At 41.4% G+C, this 23,906-nt stretch overlaps 1 protein-coding gene across 1 annotated transcript in view; it reads left to right on the forward strand.

Moving 5' to 3' along the window:
* Positions 1 to 4,965: 4,965 nt before the first annotated feature.
* The window catches only part of ZNF395 (zinc finger protein 395), a 63,512-nt gene continuing 44,571 nt past the window's right edge, over positions 4,966 to 23,906 (forward strand). Inside the window, 2 exon segments of the mRNA XM_053709527.1 lie at positions 4,966 to 5,019; positions 5,021 to 5,206. Of these exon segments, the coding sequence (XP_053565502.1) occupies positions 4,966 to 5,019; positions 5,021 to 5,206 (240 nt within the window).

Raw genomic sequence — 23,906 nt, forward strand, 5'->3', positions numbered from 1 at the left:
TTTATTTGGTCCAGGCCTGGACTCCATTATTTCTATGGTTACCGGAGGCAAGGGTTCCTTCTACCGCAAGATAAGAATAAGTCTAAGGGAGGATGACGATCTTCTTCTAATTTTCATTCTGAAAAAATCCCAATGACAACAATCCTTCTCCAAGCCCGAGCAACCCAAGAGTACTTGGAAGCCAGCTCAGTCCTGGAATAAATCCAGAGCAGAACAAGAAGCCCACCGAAAACAAATTGGCATGAAGGGGCGGATCGTGTAGGGGGCAGACTGTCTTTTTTTTTCAGACGACAGGTTCAAGGACGTACAGGATCCGTGGGTCCTGGAGGGTGGTATCGTCAGGGATACAAGATAGGCTTCAAATCTCATCCGCCAAGGGGAATATTCCTTCTCTTGAATCTGTCTATCAGACTAGAAAAGAGGGATGCATTTCTAGGGTGTGTTCGGAATCTATCCTCCTTAGGTGGTGGTGTGTCGCCGTGCCTATCGAAGAAAGAGGGTTTGGTGGGATTTATTCACAGCCTTTTCGTGGTCCTAAAGAAGGTGGGAACTTTCCACCCAATTCTGGACCTAAAGTGCTTAAAACAAATTTCTCAGTGTCACTTCCTTCAAGATGGAGACTATAAGGTCCATCCTTCTTTTAATTCAGAGAAAGGCCAGTTTATGACCAATATAGATCTGAAGGACACTTACCTTCATGTTCCAATCCACAGGGAACACTTTATGTTCCTGAGGTTTGCATTCCTGGACCAGCACTCCCAGTTTATTGCCCTACCGTTTGGCTTAGCTAATGCTCCAAGAATCTTTATGAAGGTTGTGGGGGCTCTTCTAGCCGTGGCCAGAACTCAGGGTATTGCAGTAGCCCACCATACTTGGACGATATTGTGGTGCAAGCACCATCCCTTTCGTTTTGTGGAAGAATTTTCAAAGTCTCTTCTCAGTCTTCTTTGATCACATGGATGGAAGATAAACTTGGAAAAGAGTTCTCTTATGCCAGTACCAGGGTTAGAATTCCTGGGCACTATAATAGACTCCGTATTTCATGAGGATATTTCTAACAGACGAGACGTTTGCAAGCTAACTTCGGCATGTCTTGCCCCCCGGACTTCCTTGAATCCCTCTGTGGCTCAGTGTTTGGAGGTGATTGGTCCTCATGGTTTCCTGCATGGACATCATTCCCTTTTTTCCAGGTTCTGTCTCAGAGCTTTTATAACTGTGCATGCTGAGGCAGTGGAACGGCGATCATTCAGATCTGTATTAACAGATTGTGTTAGACAGCTGGTTGAGAGAATCACTCTCTTGGTGGCTCTGTCCAGCTCATCTGTCCCGAGGGACATGCTTCTTAAGACCATCCTAAAGATTGTGACTACGGACGCAAGCCTATCCGGATGGGGAGCTGTTTGGGGTGCCAAGAAGGCACAGGGGTTGTGGACTCGGGAGGAATCCTCCCTGCCGATCAATATTTTGAAAGTACGGGCAATCTTCAAGGCCTTGAAGCCTTCGCAACTTCTGGGTTTGTCCCAGTTTATCAGATCAGACCAATATAACCTGGGTGGTGTACATCAACCTTTGGGGGGGGAGCGAGAAGTTCCTTGGCGATGAAGTATCTCAGATTCTGGAATGGGCGGAGGCCCACAGCTGTTTGCTGGTCGGCGATCCACATTTCGGGTGTGGACAACTGGTAGGCGTATTTTCTCAGCAGGCAATCCTTCCATCCAGGGGAATGGTCTCTCCATCCTGAGGTGTTTGCAGAGATATGCAACAAGTGGGGGATGCCGAAGAGAGATCTCATGGCGTCCGTCTCAATACAAAACCTACCCAGGTACGGGTCGAGGGATCCCAAAGTGGATCTAATAGATGCACTAGCAGTGCCCTGGAGGTTCAAACTCATATCTTTTTCCTCCAATACCGCTTCTTCCTCGAAGTGGTGGCCTGCATCAATCAGAAGCGGATTATCAGTAATCCTTATTGCTCCATTGTGGGCCGCGAAGGACGTGGTTCCCGGATCTAGTGGGGATGTCCTCATCTCCTCCGTGGAAGTTACCTTGTCGCAGAGACCTGCTGATATAAGGTCTATTTGTTCATGAAAATATAGATTCTCTGATGCTGACCTGCGTGGAGATTGATCGCTTAGTCTTAGCCAAGAGAGGTTTCTCTGAGAGTGTCATTGATACTCTTATTCAAGCTCGTAAACTAGTTACTCTGCGTATCTACCACAAGGTGTGGAGGACCTACTTTATTCTGGTGTGAAGAGCGTGGTTTTTCCTGGCACAGAGTTAGGGTTGCCAGAATCTTATCTTTTCTCCAGGATGGGCTGGAGAAGGGCCTTTCTGCTAGTTCCCTGATGGGACAGATTTTGGCCCTGTCTGTTTTATTGCACAAGAGACTGGCTGAGTTTCCAGGACGTGCAGTCCTTTGTTAAGGCACTGATTAGGATCAGACCTGTGTTTAGATCTGGGGCTCCTCCATAGAGCCTACATCTTCTTCGGGTTTTGAGCCTCTGCATTCCGTTGACATTAAATTATCTTGGAAGGTTCTCTTTTTATTGACTATTGCCTCTGTGCGCAGAGTTTCTGAAATCTCTGCTTTGCAATGTGAGCCCCCTTATCTGATTATTCCCCCCCCCCCCCTAAGGTGGCTTCCTCTTGGGCCTTTAAGAACGAGACCTCTATGGATCAGATTTGATAAGGTGGCTACCCGGTCCTCCTTACATACTTTTTCAAAATTTTTACAAGTTTGATGTTTTTGCTTCGGTTTGAAGCAGCTTTCGGGAGAAAAGTTTTTTGCAGGCTGTGGTGCACTCAGAATAGGGCCTGCCTCTTCCTTTTTGTTCCCTCCCATTTTTCAATGAGTGTCCTCTGGAGCTTGGGTATAGTTTTCCCAACAGTAAGGAATGAAACCGTGGACTCTCCCTATCTTAGGAAGGAAAACATAATTTATGCTTACCAGATAAATGCCTTTCTTCCGGATAGGGAGAGTCCATGGTCCCCGCCCGTTTTTTCCGGAAGGAAAGGACTTTATCGGGTAAGCATAAATTATGTTTTTATTATCATTAGATATGCAATAGATAATTCACCTCCCAATAATTTCATTCATTTCAATGATCTATCTACAGTTTAATAGGTTAACTCATTCATATTTGATCAACTTTTCCAGCAGTAGTTAAATAAGATTATTATCTTAATAATAACAACCTTAATAGTTTTATTTAACTAAAACCGTAACATTGTATTTCCTTTTTTTTTAACTGCTTGCCCTCTCCCTCCTCACACTTTGGTCCTTGTGCAGATCTATTCCATTCCAAACAATCCTCAATTCATTGAACTTCTTGAAACGTATGGGTTGTTTCTGTACATAAATTTGCAGGGGAGCAGTGGCATTAAAGGGAACTTGTCTTATCTAATTTGCATTGTTCTCTTGGTATCCATTGATCAAAAGCATACATAGGTTGACTCAGAAGCAAATGCACTACTGCAAGCTATCTGCTTGTCACTGTCTCACCCAATGTGTTAAGCTTTGCCCCAGTAGAACATTGCACTTCTATTTAACAAAGGATTCCAAGAGAATACAGCAAATGTGATTATAGAGCATGCACTTTTCAGATTTACTTTTAAACCCAAAAGTTTTATTACATGATTATGACATTTGAATGGATTAATACATGGTTCAACAAACCATGTTTGTTCCTGTGAGTGTGCTTCTCTCTGTGTGTATTTAGTCTCCCTATGGGAAAAAGGGGAAACCAGACGTGGACTCCTTGCTCAGTGTGCTTAGAGGAATATGCTTCAACCTCACTGATGAGGCCCAATGAAGGCCGAAACGATCGTCTGAGGTTGCTGTGTTCCTTGCTCAGAGAGGAATTGCCTGGTTATTTCGGCGCTGGACTGACCGTAATAGCAGGATCAGACTGATATACTACAGGAAGGTTTCTTCTCTGTGAAATGCATTACTGGGCTAGAAGAAGCTGCACCTAGGTGGTAAAGTTCGCCATAGAAGCGGGGCTAACAATAGTATTGAGCCAGTTGTTTGTTCCTGCGAGTGTGATTCTCTCTCTCTCGTGTGTGTGTATGTGTGTATGTATACACACACTTTGTATTTTTATGCTCCCAGGGGTGTATTGGTACATTCAGAAACATGTACATTTAAGATTCTGTAGTCTTAAATTATTATTTTTTTTTATTAAACATTTAATGTGTTTTTTTTTTTTTTAAAAATTTGTGTGTGTAAAAAATAAATAAAATTCCCATTAATGGCTTTATCCTTTCAATACATTTATTATCAACATTTAGGTCCCTGATTGGGTCTTTGTCGAGCTTTTCAAACCATTTCACACAGTGCAATACTTATACACTAGTGGTTAACACAACCACTCCACATCCACGATACATAACATTTCTGCCATCTAGTGGAAAATAAATGAACCCTGCACACTTTTCTCTTTCAGGTATTACTTCATTTTCAGTCTTCCTTTATTTTTTCTTACTAGGGAAATAAAGCATCATGGATTACTAGACATCAGAGCAGAGTGCTTTAATGGAAATATTCTGAATGTTGACTGGCTCTAATGAAATTTTTTGAGTGCTGATCGATTGTATGTGTTGTTTTTTTGCAATAATTTGATTTTAATCCACCTTGATTGAAGCTATCGGCAATCACCGGGGGTGTCATGCTAAAAGTATCAATATAGTAGCAAAAGATCCACACTTGTTGGACTTTGTCCTATATACAATAATTTGAGGGTCTGAGGAAGGAAAGTTCTGTTCCCCAAAACGTCACCCTAATAAAGTATTTGTACATTAGACAACTGCCAGCGAGAAACCTTTACCAGCCAGGTGGGCACAGTGTAAAACTTTTGCAATATTATAACTAATTGCATAATTGATTTAATGATGATTTGTGCAACAAGTATGGAAACACTGTGTAATAGTAAATATGCTTCTTGGTTTGTTTCCTATCACAGGTGATATGGCGAGTATGCTTTCTAAACGTCTTGGGAAGAGATCCCTCCTTGGTGCTAGGGGTTTGCACCCCAAGTCTGTCGGCAGATGGAATGCTGGTGGAGGGGCAGGTGTCTGCACAAGTGGAGTTTGGTGGTGGTGCCCATATTAGCCCTTATGAGAATGGATTGTTTAAGGACTCCCAAGAGGATACCTTCACCTCTGGAAGCTTTCCCATGAGTCGTTTCAAGCTGTATCCAGGCCAGAAGGTATGGCTTTGATTTTATTCAAGAATAACTTTTAACTGATTAATTCCAGGACAACAGTCTCTATATTATGTACTGTTCTTGCTACAAGAGACTATGACCTTTAGTTAGAATTTCCCCTAGTGGCAGCGATGAGCAGTGTGGCAGAGTTTTTGAAGGCAGTGGTTTTGACAGATTTCAAATTTAAAGTGGACAGTAAACAACCTTGATGTTTGTTATGCACAGTAAACCAACTTTGTAATATAGTTTAGTTATTTATTTATCCCTTTTCAATAATTTAGCTCTGGACAATTAAACAACATTTTAATTTATCGGAGGCTTTAAAATGCACCCTGCTGACTTCTAGAGGCTAACCCTGCTACATATTGTCCGTAATTGCAACCAGCAGCATAACAATTGCACATTCTACTAACATTTATTACTTCTCTACCCTTGTTGTCTGCAGACTTGAACATCAGTGGTGAGTTGAGGTTTAGCTATTGAAAAACAGTTTGTAACAAACAAGATGTTAATATGTATATATACTTGGCTGATACAATATAATATAACAAGACAACCAGAAATAGTTACATATGTTTTGTGTAAAGGAATATATAGAAAAAAAATGAAGAAATCAGGAGCATTATGTTGAAAATTGTGTACTGCTTATCTGTAGCTAATGAGACTACCATGCTTATATGGCTTCCAATTTCATTCACTGCTTACTGCCGGTTAGCGAAAACAAGATAGTGAATTGAAGAAGCAGCGGTGTTTCATATGACCATTGTCGACCAATACTATTGTCCTTCAGAATATAATATAATCAGCAAATCAATGTTTTATATTAAGGGTTATCTGTAGTAAAACACTATGCAATGTACTTTCATTATTTATCGCCCTTTTTTTTTTTTTAATTCTTTTTATACTATATTTCTCACGATTCGCAGGATCACTAATCAAAAACATATTGAACAAAATAGAAATGCATAAAATTCGGAACAATAAAATACTACTTTTTTCTTCTTCTACCTTTCTTTCTCTTTGTCTTTACGTGCATATATTCATTTATTTTATGTTGTTCATTTTAACAAAAACTTCTTTATTTTGCTTCATTCTTTAGAGAAACGGGCTGCTAAAATTATAATAGTGAGTTATTTTTATATAGTAAACATAATAGCATCAAAGCGGAATGAAGAACTACACTGTCAATCTGATTATTTTCAAGTCTAATAGTTCCGAATAACAAAATAATATTCAATAATTAGATTTGGATTTAAATTCCCTTAACTATCGGTAAGAAAAATATGATATAAATCTAATTTCATTCGCTATCAACTATATTAAACAGCCAAACATTAAAGGGGACAGTCAACCCAAAATTATTGTTACTTATTTAGATTAGTTAATTAACAATCTTTACATCAAACTCTAGCCCAATTTTCATCTAATAAACTTTGGCAGAAAATACACTTACTAGGTCTCATCTGGCTGTTTTTGAAATGGCCACCTGACTCATCCTTCTGCTGATGTCTCCCAAAAAGCTTGAACTGCAGCACTAGTACAGGATCCTCGTCGTCCCTGCAGCCTCCTTTCATTCAGTTCATTGAGACACTCATATGGCACACCCCCTCACACTATCTCCCCTCACTTTCTTTCAGCAGAATGTTCTGTCTGCACTAACACACCCACACGCTTGGCAGCAACGAGATAGCACTACAGATATCAATCTCTAAGATGTTACAGTAGTGTCATCAGAGCACTAGCTGTGAGAATCTGAAGTTATAGTGATGCTAGTTTGTTGCACTTTCTAAACTACAAGTTCAAAACAGCTTTGTGGCCCTTATAAGTAGAATGTAGCGGGAGGCGGAGGACAGAGTCTGGGTGAGAGTGGGCAGAGTGAGGAGCAGTGTGAGCTCCTCGGGGTATGGATCTATACAGAACACCGGCACTCGGAGGAACGCAGCGGGAGTTGCATGTACTGTGTGTGACTGTGCTCTTTGTGCTTCCGAAGCTAGAGGAGCTTTTAGGGGAAAAGATAACAGAACAAGCATCGTTTACCTGGTGCTGTGTCCCTAGTACTTTAGGCTCCTTGTACTACCTGTTCTATAGCATATAGGTATTTATACTGCTGCTGGCTACCACTCCACACTTTAGGATATGAATCGGGGAACAGTTTGTGCTTACATCTCATTCTGTGCTGTACCCTTGTTCTCAATTTGCCACCCACAGTTTCATGTCACCAAGCTGCTCCCTCTGTGCTGTCATGTTTGTGACCCCAGTGCATGAACTTGCTGCCACCAGTTATTCTAAACTATACTGCACCATGTTGAGCCCACTGTAGTGTCTGCCCTCCCTGTTAACACACCAGTGTATACTTTGCTCCATCTTTCCCTGGCTGACACACTGTTTCATTTCCTTTATGCTTCTTATGACTCCTGATGCCCCCATCTATGCTGAATATATAAAAAGTGTATATAGAATGATGAGCATGTGGTCCGGGAAGTCTAAAGTACTAGGAACACGGCACCAGGTAAACGATGCTTGTTCTTTTATCTTTTCCCCTAAAAGCTCCTCCAGCTTCGGAAGCACAGAGCGCACAGTCACACACAGTACCTGCACTCCCGCTGCGTTCCTCTGAGTGCTGTATTCTGTATAGATCCATACCCCGGGAGCTCACATTGCTCCTCACTGCCCACTCTCACCCAGACTCTGTCCTCCGCCTCCCGCTACATTCTACTTATAAGGGCCGCAAAGCTGCTGGAACTTGTAGTTTAGAAAGTGCAGCAAACTAGCATCACTATAACTTCACATTCTCACAGCTAGTGCTCTGTGACACTACTGTGACATCTTACAGATTGATATCTCTAGTGTATCTTGTGGCTGCTAAGGCGTGTGAATGTGTTAGTGCAGACAGAACGTTCTGTTGAAAGAAAGTGAGGGGGGGGGTGCCATATGTGTGTCTCAATGAACTGAATGAAAGGAGTGCGGCAGGGACGAGAGGATCCTGTACTAGTGGTGGAGTTCAAGCATTTGGGAGACGTCAGAGAAGGAGGAGTCGGGGTGGCCATTTCAAAACTTCCAGATGAGATCTAGTAAGTGTATTTCTGCCAAAGTTTATTTAGATGAAAATTGGGCTAGAGTTTTGATGTAAAGATTGTTAATTAACTAATCTAAATAAGTAACAGTAATTTTTGGGGTTGACTGTCCCTTTAAAGGCATAGTCAAGTCCAAAAAAAACTTTCAGAATTCAAATGGGGCATGTCATTTTAAACAACTTTTAATTTACCCTATATCCATAAATTGTTGTTTTTAATTTTTACTTGTTCCTTTGCCTCGCCGTTTTTTGAACAATTTGACCATAATAGATTCCCTGTCTATGACATTTTTTTCTGACAGAGGTCAGAAAATCCAAAATTCTTTCCTCTTGGCTCTTTCTACAGTCTACTGTTCGGCCATCAGTGGCTCAATGTATGGAGGGTAATTCGTCTGATGGTCGCTTACATGGACATCATTCCCTTTGTTTGATTCCATTTGAGAGCTCTGCAGTTATTCATGCTCAGACAATGGAACAGGGATCATTCGGATCTGTCTCAGAGAATAGATCTAGATCAGTCGACAAGAGACTCTCTCCCGTGGTGGCTTTCTCAGAAGCATCTGTCTCGTAGCACATGCTTCTGGAGACCTTCAAGAGTGATTGTAACCATGGACGCTAGCCTGCTGGGCTGGGAAGCAGTCTGGGACTCGCTAAAGGTGCAGGGACTATAGACTAGGGAGGAGTCTTCTCTCCCCATAAATATCCTTGGAGTTAAGAGTGATTTTACAATGGCTTGGCCTCAGTTGCCCTTCGCCCGGTTTATCAAGTTTCCAGTCGAACAATATCACCTCAGTGGCTTACATCAACCACCAGGGAGGAACTCTGAGTTCCTTAGCCATGAAGAAGGTGGCTCGGATTGTTCAGTGGGCGGAAACTCACAATTGCTGCTTCTTGCTGCCATCCACATTCCAGGTGCGGATAACTGGGGAGCGGACTTCCTGAGCAGACGGACATTTCATCCCGGAGGGTGTTCTCCGGCATCCCCCATTTGAGGGTTAACCTGGGAGTTCGATCTGATGGTGTCTCGGCAGAACACCAAGTTTTCCAAGGTACGGTTCAAGGTCGAGATATCCACAGGCTGCCCTGATAGATGCTCTGGTGGTTCCTTGGGATTTCAGTCATAGTGGCATATGTTTCCTCCGTTTGTTCTCCTTCCACGAGTTATTGCTCGTATCAATCAGGAGAGAGCATATGTAATTCTAATAGCTCCTGCGTGGCCTCTCGCAGGATCTGGTATGCAGACCTAGTGAAGATGTCATCTCTTCCACCTTGGAGGCTGCCTCTGAGGAAGGACCTTCTAACTCAGGGTCCATTCCTTCATCCAAATCTCGTTTCTCTGAAGCTGATTGCTTGGAGATTGAACACTTAGTTCTGTCTAAGACGGTTTTTCTGAGTCGGTCATTGAGACCATGATTCAGGCTCGCAAGCCTGTTACTAGAAATATTTACAGTAAGGTATGGCATAAATTCCTTTTTTGGTGCAAATTCAAGGGCTTCTTCATGGAGTAGGGTTAGGATTTTTGTCATTTCTCCAGGAATGTCTGGAGATAGGATTGTCAGACAGTTCTCTGAAGGGTCAGATTTCTGCATTATCTATTTTGTTGCATAAGCATATGGCGATGTGCCAGATGTTCAAATCCTTTTGTCAGGCCTGGTCAGAATCGGGCCTGTGTTTGTCTTTTGCTCCTCCTTGCAGCCTTAACTTTGTTCTTAATGTTTTGCAGCTGGCTCCGTTTGAGCCATTGCCTTCCACAGATAGTAAGTTGTTATCTTGGAAGGTTTGTTCCTTATTGCTATTCTGCTCGGAGCGTCTCTTGACTTCGTACTAAAGTGGGATTTCTCCCTAAAGTTGTTTCAGATAGAGAAGGAACAACAATTTTCTGATTAATATTTCTATGTCCTAATCTTTCTTCTCATAAGGAATGTTTTGTTAAACAACTTGGATGTTGTGCATGCTCTCAATTCTACCTTCAGGCGACTAAGGATTTTCGCCAGTCCTCTGCCCTGTTTGTTTCTCTGAAAAACGTAAAGGTCATAAAGCTACTGCTGCTGTTTTTCTCTCTGGGTTGAGAAGTATAATTTGTTTTGCTTATGGAGACTGCTGGTCAGCAGCCTCCTGAGAAATTACGTCTCATTCCACTAGGGCTATCTCCTGTTCTTGGGCTTTCAAAAATGAAGCTTCTGTGGATCAGATTTGCAAGGCTGCAACTTGGTCCTCTCTGCATACTTTCTCCAACATTGGTGTGTCCCGGTCCACGGCGTCATCCATTACTTGTGGAAATATTCTCCCCCATAGGGAAAGGCAAGGAGAGCACACAGCAAGAGCTGTCCATATAGCTCTCCCTCTGGCTCCGCCCCCCAGTCATTCTCCTTGCCGCTCTGAACAAGTAGCATCTACCACGGGGATGGCGAGGAGTTTGTGGTGTTAGTTGTAGTTTTTTATTCTTCTATCAAGAGTTTGTTATTTTAAAATAGTGCTGGCTTGTACTATTTACTCTATAACAGAAAAGTGATGAAGATTTCTGTTTAAGCAGGGCTATGATTTTAGCACCAGTAACTAAAATCCATTACTGTTATCACGCAGGACTGTTGAAACAAGAGAACTTCAGTGGGGGTAACAGTTTGCAGACTCATCTGCTTCAGGTATGACTGGTCCTCCTTCTAACAACACAGGCTAATGCTAGATGACAGTCATATTTCCCCTCAGGGGAAAAGGTAAGCCATTTTTCTTTCACCTCAGCAAAAAAGATAACAGGCTTCCCCTTTTTTGTTTTTTATGCTGGTAGACACTGTTAGGGGGCAAAATCGATTGGTTTTTATTACAATATGATACCATTTGAAATATTTTATAAGCTCACATACACTGGGGAACGTTTTTTATTGATCTAGGCTTGTTTTAGACACCTAAATCTAGTCAGGAAGGCCCCTTCACTCTAGTGTGCTGAGGGAGGAAGACTCATTTTGGTGCTTCAGCTGCACAGTTGATTTACAAGGCAGTGCATGCAGTTTTCATGTGAGAGGGTCCTGTGACTCAGAAAGTGACTCCAAAAGGCTTTTTTCTGTGAATGGTGACCACTAAGGAAGGTAAAAACCTGCAACAAGGCTGTAGCAGGGATTGTAGTGTATAAAAACGGTTAAATCCAACAATTATCTCCGTTTGCTTGTTTTAAGAGCTAGAGTCTCCATATTTGCTGTGCAATACTTTCTAAGCATTAAGACACTGGGGTCCAAATTTCAGAAAAATCGGATATTTGCCTTCATAGTTTTTTGAACATTCAGAAATAAATGTGTCATTTTATTATTTAAAGAGACAGTAACGTTTTTGTTAAAATCGTTTTTATTGCATTGTTTGCCTGCCTAAATCTGTTTAACATGTCTGTTCCATCAGATAACCTATGTTCTGTGTGTATAGAGACAAATGTGGTTCCCCCTTCGAGTGTTTGTGATAATTGCGCCATAAGCGTCCAAACAAAATCAGGACAGCTCTGTTATTTTCATAATGTTGCCCAAGATGATTTATCTAATGAAGGTAGTGGGGATAGCTCTAGCATCCTCTCCTTCTGTGTCTACACCAGCTTTGCCCGCGCAGGCGACACCTAGCGCCCAGTGCTTATTTCTATGCAACAATTATCAGTAGTAGTGGATAATTCTATAGCAAATCTTTTATCCAAACTGCCAGCTTTTCAAGAGAAAGCGTGATTGTTCAGTTTTAAATACAGATAAAAAGGATGAACAATCAGACGCTGACGATGCCTTATCTATTTACCCTCGCATCAATCGGAATTGGCTGTAAGGGAAGGGCTGTCTGAGGGTGAAATTTCAGATTCAGGAAAAATTTCTCAACAGGCAGAACCTGATCTAGTGGCATTTAAGTTTAAACTAGAACATCTCAGCGCTTTGCTTAAGGAGGTATTAGCTACTCTGGATGACTGTGATTCCATGGTAGTACCGAGAGAAGTTGTGCAAATTGGACACATTTTTAGAGGTCCCAGTGCACGACGACGCTTTTCCAATACCTTAGAGGGTAGCGAACATAGTGGAAAAGGAGTGGGAGAAGCCAGGTGTACCCTTTGCCCCACCTCCTATATTTAAGAAAATGTTTCCCATAGTAGACCCTAGAAGGGACGCATGGCAAACGGTCCCGAAGGTTGAGGGAGCTGTTCAACACTAGCGAAGCGCACAACTATTCCTATAGAGAACAGCTGCGCTTTCAAAGATCCTATGGATAAAAAATTGGAAGGATTGCTTAAAAAGATTTTTGTTCAGCAAGGGTTCATCCTTCAACCAGCTACGTGTGTTATTACTGTCACTTCAGCGGCGTCCTTTTGGTTCGAAGAACTAGAAAGGTCGCTCCAGAAAGAGACTTCCTATGAAGACGTCATGGACAGAATTCACGCATTAAAGTTAGCTAATTCCTTTATATTGGATGCCGCCTTTCGAAATAACGAAATTGGCGGCGAAAAACTCAGGTTTTGCTATAGTAGCGCGAGGGCGCTTTGGCTAAAATCCTGGTCGGCAGATGTGTCGTCCAAGACTAAGTTACTGAATATTCCTTTCAAGGGTAAGACCCTTTTTGGGCCGGAATTGAAGGAAATTATTTCAGACATCACTGGTGGGTAAGGGCCATGCCCTCCCACAGGATAGGCCTTTTAAGGCTAAGAACAAGTCTAATTTTCGTTCCTTTTGCAATTTCAGGAACGGACCGGCTAATAACTCCACTGCCGCTAGACAAGAAGGTAACGCGGCCCCAGCCCAAACCCGCTTGGAAGCCCATGCAAGGGCTGGAACAAGGATAAACAAACCAAGAAACCTGCTGCTGCTACCAAGACAGCATGAAGGGATAGCCCCCGATCCGGGACCGGATCTGGTAGGGGGCAGACTATCTCTCTTAGCTCAGGCTTGGGCAAGAGATTGTTCTGGATCCCTGGGCACTAGAGATAGTTTCCAAGGGATACCTGTTAGAATTCAAGGGACTTCCTCCAAAGGGAAGGTTCCACCTGTCTCGCTTATCTTCAGACCAGATAAAGAAACAGGCATTCTTACATTGTGTAAGAGACCTATCAAAGATGGGAGTGATAAACCCAGTCCCCTCCGGGGAACAAGGTCTAGGTTTTTACTCAAACCTGTTTGTGGTTCTCAAAAAAGAGGGAACTTTCAGGCCAATTCTGGATTTAAAGATATTAACCAAGTTCCTCAGAGTTCCATCCTTCAAGATTGGAAACCATTCGGACAATCTTACCGACAATCCAGCAGGGTCAATTTTTGACTACCGTGGATCTGAAGGATGCGTATCTGCATATCCCAATCCACAAATCTCATCATCAGTTCCTGAGGTTCGCCTTTCTGGACAAACATTACCAGTTGTGGCTCTTCCATTCGGTTTAAGCCACCGCTCCCAGAATTTTCACAAAGGTGCTAGGTCCCTTCTAGCGGTCCTAAGGCCGAGGGGCATCGCTGTAGCACCTTATCTAGACGACATCCTAATCCAAGCGTCGTCCCTTTCCAAAGCGGAGGGCTCATACAGACATTGTGTTGGCCTTTCTCAGATCTCACGGGTGGAAGGTGAACATAGAAAAAAGTTCACTGTCACCGTCCACAAGGGTTCCTTTTCTGGAACAATAATAGATTCTGTGGAAATGAAGATCTTTCTCACAGAAGTCAGAAAGGGCAAAGCTTCTAAAAGCTTGTCGAGTTCTTCATTCTATTCCTCAACCCTCCATAGCTCAATGCATGGAAGTAATAGGACTAATGGTTGCAGCAATGGATGTGGTTCCTTCTGCTCGAATTCATCTAAGACCATTACAGCTATGCATGCTCAATCAGTGGAATGGGGACTATACAGACTTGTCTCCCCAAATTCAAGTAGATGAGGTAACCAGGTACTCACTTCTCTGGTGGTTGACCCAGGATCACGTGTCTCAGGGAATGAGTTTCCGCAGACCGGAGTGGGTCATCGTCACGACCGACGCCAGCCTCTTGGGGTGGGGCGCGGTCTGGGACTCCCTGAAAAGCTCAGGGCCTATGGTCGCGGGGAAGAGTCGCTTCTCCCGATAAACATTTTGGAACTAAGAGCTATATTCAATGCGCTCCTGGCTTGGCCTCAGCTAGCGGAAGCCAGGTTCATAACATTTCAGTCTGACAACATAACGACTGTTGCGTACATCACTCATCAGGGGGGAACAAAGAGTTCCCTAGCGATGAAGGAAGTAACCAAGATAATCCAATGGGCAGAAAATCACTCCTGCCATCTATCTGCTATTTCACATCCCAGGAGTAGACAACTGGGAGGCGGACTATTTGAGTCGTCAGACTTTCCATCCGGGGGAGTGGGAACTCCATCCGGAGGTCTTTGCTCAGTTAACCCAATTATGGGGCATTCCAGACATGGATCTAATGGCGTCCCGTCAGAACTTCAAGATACCCTTGCTACGGGTCCAGATCCAGGGATCCCAAGGCGACTAGTGGATGCATTAGTGGCGCCTTGGTCGTTCAACCTAGCATATGTGTTTCCACCACCGTTTCCTCTCCTCTCCCAGGCTCATAGCCAGGATCAAACAGGAGAAGGCCCTCGGTGATTCTGATAGCTCCTGCGTGGCCACGCAGGACTTGGTATGCAGACCTGGTGAATATGTCATCGGCTCCACCATGGAAGCTACCTTTGAGACAGGATCTTCTAGTACAAGGTCCATTCGAACATCCAAATCTAGTTTCTCTGCAGCTGACTGCTTGAAATTGAACGCTTGATTTTATCCAAGCGTGGGTTTTCAAATTCTGTGATAGATACTCTGGTCCCAAGCCAGAAAACCTGTGACTAGAAAGATTTACCATAAAATATGGAAAAGATATATCTGTTGGTGTGAATCCAAAGGATTCTCCTGGAGTAAGATTAAAATTCCAAAGATTCTCTCCTTTCTCCAAGGAAGGTTTGCGGATAAAGGTTGTCAGCTAGTTCTCTAAAAGGGACAGATTTCTGCATTATCCGTCTTGTTGCACAAACGACTGGCAGCTTTGCCAGATGTACAAACTTTTTGTTCAGGCTTTGGGTTAGAATCAAGCCTGTTTACAGACCCATGACTCCTCCTTGAGTCTAAAATTTAGTTTCTTTCAGTTCTTCAAGGGGTTCCGTTTGAACCTTTACATTCCATAGATATTAAGTTATTATCTTGGAAAGTTCTGTTTTTGGTTGCTATTTCTTCTGCTAGAAGAGTTTCTGAATTATCTGCTTTGCAGTGTAATCCACCATATCTGGTTTTTCATTCAGATAAGGTTTGTTTTGCGTACTAAGCCTGGTTTTCTTCAAAAGTTGTTTCCAACAAGAACATCAACCAGGAAATAGTTGTTCCTTCTTTGTGTCCGAATCCAGTTTCAAAGAAGGAACGTTTATTACACAATTTAGATGTTGTTCGTGCTTTAAAGTTCTATTTAGAAGCAACAAAAGATTTTAGACAAACCTCATCTTTGTTTGTCGCTTACTCTGGTAAGAGGAGAGGTCAAAAAGCTACTGCTAACCCTCTCTCTCTCTCTCTTTCTGGCTGAAAAGCATTATCCGCTTGGCTTATGAGACTGCCGGACGGCAGCCTCCTGACCGTATCACAGCTCACTCTACTAGGGCTGTGGCTTCCACATGGGCCTACAAGAACGAGGCTTCTGTTGACCAGATATGTAAGGCAGCGACTTGGTCTTCTCTGCACACTTTTGCCAAATTCTACAAATTTGATACTTTTGCTTCTTCGGAGGCTATTTTTGGGAGAAAGGTTTTGCAAGCCGTGGTGCCTTCCGTTTAGGTAACCTGATTTGCTCCCTCCCTTCATCCGTGTCCTAAAGCTTTGGTATTGGTTCCCACAAGTAATGGATGACGCCGTGTGACCGGACACACCAATGTTTGGAGAAAACAGAATTTATGCTTACCTGATAAATTACTTTCTCCAACGGTGTGTGTCCGGTCCATGGCCCGCCCTGGTTTTTTAATCGGGTTGAAAAATTTTCTTTTATACACTACAGTCACCACGGCACCCTATAGTTTCTCCTTTTTCTCCTAACCGTCGGTCGAATGACTGGGGGGGCGGAGCCAGAGGGGGGGGGCTATATGGACAGCTCTTGCTGTGTGCTCTCCTTGCCTTTCCCATGGGGGAGAATATTTCCCACAAGTAATGGATGACGCCGTGGACCGGACAACACCGTTGGAGAAAGTAATTTATCAGGTAAGCATAAATTCTGTTTTTTTCCACATTTTACATATTGATACCTTTGCCTCGGCTGAGGCTTCTTTTGAAAGGTTCTTCAAGCGATGGTGCCTTTTTGTTTTAGGTCTGCTTGTTTTTTTTTTTTTGTTTTTTTTTTTTCTCCCTCCTAATCATCTGTGTCCTCTAGCTTGGGTATTGGTTCCTACTAGTAATGGGTTATGATGTGGATTTTCCATATCTTAGGAAAGAAAACAAAATGTTTGCTTACCTGATAAATGTATTTATTTTTGGATATGGAGAGTCCATGACCCCACCCTTTATTAAGACGGTTATTTTTTGACTATACCTCTGGCACCTCTACAACCTTTGTGTTATTCCTTTTCCATTTCCCTTCGGTCGAATGACTGGGGATTATGGGTAGGGGAGTGACACTTAACAGCTTTGCAGTGGTGCTCTTTGCCTCCTGCTGGCCCAGGAGTGATATTCCCACTAGTAATTGACGTTGTGGACTCTCCATATCTGGAAATAAATAAATTATCAGGTAAGCATAAATTTTGTTTATGTATTACATTTTCCAAATGGTAAATTAAAAGAAATACCAAAAAAAAAAAGTTAATATTTAGTTAATAGTAAAATTATGTTATTTAATGAAGAAAAAAAAATAGGACAGAACAAAAAAAGGTGATCGTTAATGAATGTATATGCTCAGCACTTAGTATGCTGGACTAGACATTGAAAACGGCCTGGTAAAGTTAACAATTTAATCAGCTCTTGACAAAGAAAGTGAAAATATTTACTTATTTGTTATCTGAAAATCAGTATAAGCAAAGGGTGCTACCATTTTAGCTGTGGGAAAGACTGGTAGCAAGTTTTTTTAATCCCTATGTGCTTTCATTATTTATTTTGTCTTCTATTTCTTAAATTGATATGTAGAGAGAAAAAAAACCTAAAAAACTCTGTCATTATCATCTGAGGGCTGTTACTTTCAACCAGAAAAGGCAAAAACACTCAGAACTATTCTCACCTTCTATGTTGCCTAAACAACAACATAACATATGGCTTCTAACCCGTCTAGGTTGCCATAAATGTATTGGCAACATATGTAAAACCTGCCAATATATTAAAAGTGGTACTAAATTTGAATCAACAGTTACCAAAGCAACATATGACATTATGTATAATATACCTGTAATACAACACATGTAATTTATCTACTGACATGTAAGGGCTGTAAAAACAATATATTGGGCCGCACCAAACGTGCCCTGAGGGACAGAGCTCTTCAACATCTCATGACATTAGTAATCCAGATAGCAATACACCTATAGCTACACATTTCAGATTATGAACATCAATCGGATGATACACTTATACAAATACAAGGTATTGACCACATTCCCAGACATAGAAGAGGAGGTGACAGGGGAGAGAGCATTAGATAAAAAAGAAGTGTTTTGGATCTTCAGACTGCAATCTAAACATCCAGGTGGATTAAATTCCATTATGGATGTTAATCTGTTTTTATTAAAATGATAAGTTTATATGTTTAGGGTCCTTTACAATAGGTTAGATGTTAATCTACTTAGTGAAATACTACATTATTAACCCCTTAATGACCACAATGTACCCTGTATGTCACTGGTCCTTAAGGGTTTTTTCAGGACATAATAGCACAAGTCTAGCAAGAACAGCTATTAATGCACTCCCTCCAGCAGCTTTGTGGAATAGATCAGTCTCAACGCTGGTGGCAAGACCGCGCTATAAAACAATCAAGTCCCAAAAAAGGCCAGTGACATACAGGGTACATCGCTGGGTCCTAAGGGGTTAAGTGAAAAAATCAGATAACACTAGTGTGTGGTTATATAAGGCTGCAGCATATATCCCCCCTCCCCTCCCTTTTTTCCCTATTATGAGACTGTGTTTGTGATTCTTTCAATAATACTAGGATACCAATATTTATATGAAGTTTTGAATATAATGGCAGTTCCTGGGAACAGCTATATAGTATATGGTAATATCTCCTTTAAATGTTAAAATGCCCAGTCAACACAGTAGATTTGCATAATCAACAAATGCAAGATAACAAGACAATGAAATAGCACTTAGTCTGAACTTCAAATGAGTAGTAGATTTTTTTTTCTGTCAATTTTGTTATGTCTATTTCCACTCCCCCTGTACCATGTGACAGCCATCAGCCAATCACAAATGCATACACGTACCATGTGACCAGCCATCAGCCAATCACAAATGCATACACATTTATTCTGTGAATTCTTGCACATGCTCAGTAGGAGCTGGGGACTCAAAAAGTTTAAATATAAAAAGACTGTTCACAATTTTGTTAATGGAAGTAAATTGGAAAGTTGTTTAAAATTGCTGCTCTATCTGAATCATGAAAGTTTAATTTTGACTTGAGTGTCCCTTTTAATTAAAACAGTGATCTGTATCTGGGAGGGGGTAGGGTATGGAGGGGGGGGCAGCTACACTACAGAAAAAGTTAGTTTTGCAATAAAATAACTTTTTTTTTTTTTTTTTTTAATAGTGGGTACTGGCAGACATCTGCCAGTACCCAAAATGGTGGCTAATAGTGGGGGAAGGGATAGAGAGCTCTTTGGGGGGGGATCAGGGAGGTTGGGGGCTAAGGGGGGATCCTACACAGCAGAATATAATTGATTTTTTTTTTTTTAAATAATAAAAGAGAAAAACCTGTTATTTTAGTACTGGCAGACTTCCTGCCAGTACTTAAGATGTCAGGGACAATATTGGGGTGGGGGAGGAAAGAGAGCTGTTTGGGAGGGGATCAGGGGGTGGGAGTACACTAAAGCTAAAATTAACCAACCCTGTCACTGCTGGCATAATACAAGTTTTGTGCGCAGTGGCATTTAGAGAGGCCTTCTAATTACCAAAAAGCAATGCCAAAGTCATATATGTCTGCTATTTCTGAATGAAGGGGATCCCAGAGAAGCATTTACAACCATTTGTGCCATAATTTCACAAGCTGTTTTGTAAATAATTTCAGTGAGAAACCGAAAGTTAGGTGAAAAAAAATGTTTTTTTTTTTTTTGTTTGTTTTTTATTTGATCGCATTTGGCGTGAAATGGTGGCATGAAATATATCAAAATGGTCCTAGATCAATACTTTGGGTTGTCTAATACACAATCCTAAAACAAAAATTAACCCTACAGAGCTACCTAATTAACCCTTAACTGCTGGGCCTAATACAAATATGGTGCTTAGCGGCCTTCTAAAATAACCAAAAAAGCAACGCCAAAAACATGTCTGCTATTTCTGAACAAAGGGGATCTCAGAGAAGCCATTTACAACCATTTGTGCCATAATTGCACAAGCTGTTTGTAAATAATTTCAATGAGAAAACCTAAAGTTTTGTGAAAAAGGTGAACATTTTTTTATTATGTGATCGCATTTGGAGGTGAAATGGTGGCATGAAATATACCAAGAATGGGCCCTAATTCAATACTTTGGGTTGTCTACTAAAAAAAATATATACAGTCAAGGGATATTCAGGGATTCCTGACATATATCAGTGATCCAATGTAACTATCACTAATTTTGAAAACAAATGGTTTGGAATATAGCAAAGTGCTACATGTATTTATTGCCCTATAACTTGCAAGAACATGTAAACATTGGTATTTCTAAACTCAGGAAAAAAGTTAGAAACTATTTTGGGTGTTTTTTTGGTGTTGTAGATGTGTAACAGATTTTGAGGGTTGAACTGTTTCTAGTACAATGGAGTCTTAACAATTCTGTCCCCCTTGACAGTATGTCAGACCCAGTAGAAAATAGATAAACTAATGCCTACCTCAATTCAATCTCTGTTTACTTAGCTGGTGTCCCGTTATGCCATCTAGATGCTCATCGCCCTGTTCCAATTTATATTACTCAAGGTGCAGCTACTGTAAGCTTTGTTTAGCATGTGTTTGTAATGAGCAGTATGCGCCTGAGGAAATAGCTTATAACAGCTGAGAAATGCATTGTTGTTCTTCTTCTTAAGGTTACTACATGTATCCTTGATTTTATTATGTTGTTGGCTTTAATAAATGTTATTCATTTTGAATGCTGCATGATTGATTCTTATCTCATAATCTGGAGGAGCAGTGGGTTTCATAACCTGAACAGAGGCCAGTGAGCTGGGACACTGAAAGTTCCCAGCAAATATGTCTATAGACACGTTGTAGTGTATCTACTTTATCATATTGGTGTCCTTTTTTATGCTACATTAGAAAGCGCCTTCTGTTGTCTTTTTGTTCTATTGGAGGTGGGATCTGATGGCTTCTAATATCTGAATAAAAAAACTTCCCAGTTATTGGGACAGATCCAGGGATCCGGAGGCTCAATAATGGGCGAGGGCAAAAGTCTATGTACACACTAAAGCGTCCCCTCCATTTTGTTCTTATTCCAAAGAATTATTGCTAGGATCGAACAGGGAGTTTTCTCCAGTAATTCTGATAGCTCCAGCTTGGCCCTGCAGAATATGGTATGCAGATTTGTTTCAGATGCCCCCTCCCCCATGCCGCCTTCTTCAACAAGACCTTTTGTCCCCAGGTACTATCTTTCCATCCAGATCTGGAGTTTAACCGGCATGGAGGTTAAACGTCTCATTCTGAGACATAAAGGGTTTCTCAGAACTCTGTTATTGACACTCTTACACGTAGGGAAGCCTGTAATTTTAAAAGATCTATCACAAAATCTGGAAGGTATACTTCAAATGTTCTTTCAGTGGGTTTTTGGCATTCCTTTAGGATTCTGAGAATTCTTCAGTTTCTTCATGGTGGCCTTGACAAGGGATTGTCTGCTAGCTCATTGAAAGGCTAATTTCTCTTGTTAAGTGTATCCAGTCCACGGATCATCCATTACTTATGGGATACATTCTCCTTCCCAACAGGAAGCTGCAAGAGTCCACCCACAGCAAAGCTGCTATATAGCTCCTCCCCTAACTGCCATTACCAGTCATTCTCTTGCAAGTCTCAACATTGATAGGAGGTCGTGAGAGTCTGTGGTTTTTTATACTTAGTTTATTTCTTCAATCAAAAGTTTGTTATTTTTAAATGGCACCGGAGTGTGCTGTTTATCTCAGGCAGTATTTGGAAGAAGAATCTGCCTGCGTTTTTTCTATGATCTTAGCAGACGTAACTAAGATCCAGTTGCTGTTCTCACACATTCTGAGGAGTAAGGTACTTCAGAGGGGGAATGGCGTGCAGGTTTTCCTGCAAAGTAAGGGATGTGCAGTAAATTATTTTTCCTAAAGGAATGGAATTGACTAAGAAAATACTGCTGATACTCGAAGTAAATGTAAGTACAAGCCTTTTAAATGCAGTGAAAGCGACTGAACCAAGGCTGATTGATAGAGATATAGCTAAGGTATGTGCAGTAATATATTTTTCTATGGATGGAATTGACTAAGAAAATACTGCTGATACCGAAGTAATGTAAGTAAAGCCTTAATGCAGTGATAGCGACTGGATCAGCTTATTAATAGACATACATACTCTTATAAGAATGTTTTAAAACGTTTGCTGGCATGTTTAATTCGTTTTTTAACATATGTTTGGGTGATAAAACTTATTGGGGCTAATTTTTCCACATGGCTGGCTTAAATTTTGCATAGAAACAGTTATAGGAAGGTAATCCACAGCTCAGCTGTGCAGTTTTGTTGTGTCTGTTTAAAAAAATGTCGTTTTTTTTTTGTTTTTTTTATCTGTTTTTTTGCATTAAGGGGTTAATCATCCATTTGCAAGTGGGTGCAATGCTCTGTTAACTTATTACATGTACTGTAAAAATTTCGTTTGATTTACTGCCTTTTTTCACTGTTTTTCAAATTTTGACAAAATTTGTTTCTCTTAAAGGCACAGTAACGTTTGTTATATTTGCTTGTTAACTTGATTTAAAGTGTTTTCCAAGCTTACTAGTCTCTTTATTAGTTCTAACATGTCTAACATAGAGGAGGCTCTGTGTTTATTATGTTTAAAGCCATGGTGGAACCCCATTTTAGAATGTGTACCAGATGTACTGATTTCATGTTAAACAATAAAGATCATTTTTTGTATTTAAAAACATTATCACCAGAGGATTCTGTTGAGGGGGAAGTTATGCCGACTAACTCTCCCCACGTGTCAGACCCTTTGACTCCCGCTTTAGGGACTCGCGCTCAAATGGCGCCAAGTACATCAAGGGCACCCATAGCGTTTATTTTACCAGAGGATTCTGTCGAGGGGGAAGTTATGCCGACTAACTCTCCCCACGTGTCAGACCCTTTGACTCCTGCTCCAGGGACCTCACGCTCAAATGGCGCCAAGTATATCAATGGCGCCCATAGCGTTTATTTTACAAGACATGGCAAAGGTTTGTGTATAATACACTGGCAGCAGTATTAGTCAGACTACCTGAAATTAAAAGGAAAGCAAAACAGCTCTGGGGGTAGATACAGGAGCATACAGACGCTTTAAGAACCATGTCTGATACTACCTCACAATATGCTTAGTCTGTGGGGTGATATTTGTGACTCAGGGAAGATGATTTAACCTGATTCTGATATTTCTAACATTTAAAATTTTATGCTGAGAACCTCCACTTGGTTCTCAGGGAGGCTTTAGCTGCTCTGAATGAATGTGTACAATCGCAGTGCCAGAGAAATTGTGTAGACTGGATAAATAATATGCAGTGCCGGTTGTGTACTTATGTATTTTTTCCAATACCTAAAGAGGTTTACTAAAATTTTTCATAAGGAATGGGATAGACCAGGTGTGCCGTTCTCTTCCCCTCCTATTTTTTAGAAGAATGTTTTCTAATAGTTGCCACCACACGGGACTTATGGCAGACAGTTCCTAAGGTGGAGAGAAGAGTTTCTACTCTAGCTAAGCGTACCACTACCTCTGGCGAGGACTGTTGTGCTTTTTTAGATCCAATGGATAAAAAATGTTTATTCAACAAGGTTTTATCCTGCAGCCCCTTGCACGCATTGCTCCTGTCACTGCTGCTGCGGCGTTCTGGTTTGAGTCTCTTGATGAGGCTTTACAGGCTCCATTGGATGAATATATTTGACAAGCTTAGAGCACTTAAGCTAGCCAATTCCTTTGTTTTCTGATGCCTTTGTTCCTTTGACTAGACTAACGGCTAAGAATTTTGTTTTTTACTATACTGGCGCGCAGAGCGCTATGGCTTATATCATGGTCAGCTGTCGTGACTTTAATAAATAAGCTACTTAACTTCCCTTCAAGGGGCAGACCCTATTCAGGCCTAGTTTGAAGGAGATTATTACTTATATCACTGGGAGGAAAAGATCATGCCCTTCCTCAGGACAGGTCCAAATCAAGGGGACAAAAAAGGCCTAATTTTCGTGCCTTTTCGAAAATTCAAGGCAGGTTGTGGCATCAACTTCCTCTAAGGGCAAAATAAGAGGGAACTTTTGCTCAGTCCAGAGGCGGTCT

Source organism: Bombina bombina, chromosome 4 (assembly GCF_027579735.1).
Source record: "Bombina bombina isolate aBomBom1 chromosome 4, aBomBom1.pri, whole genome shotgun sequence".
Lineage (NCBI taxonomy): Eukaryota > Metazoa > Chordata > Amphibia > Anura > Bombinatoridae > Bombina > Bombina bombina.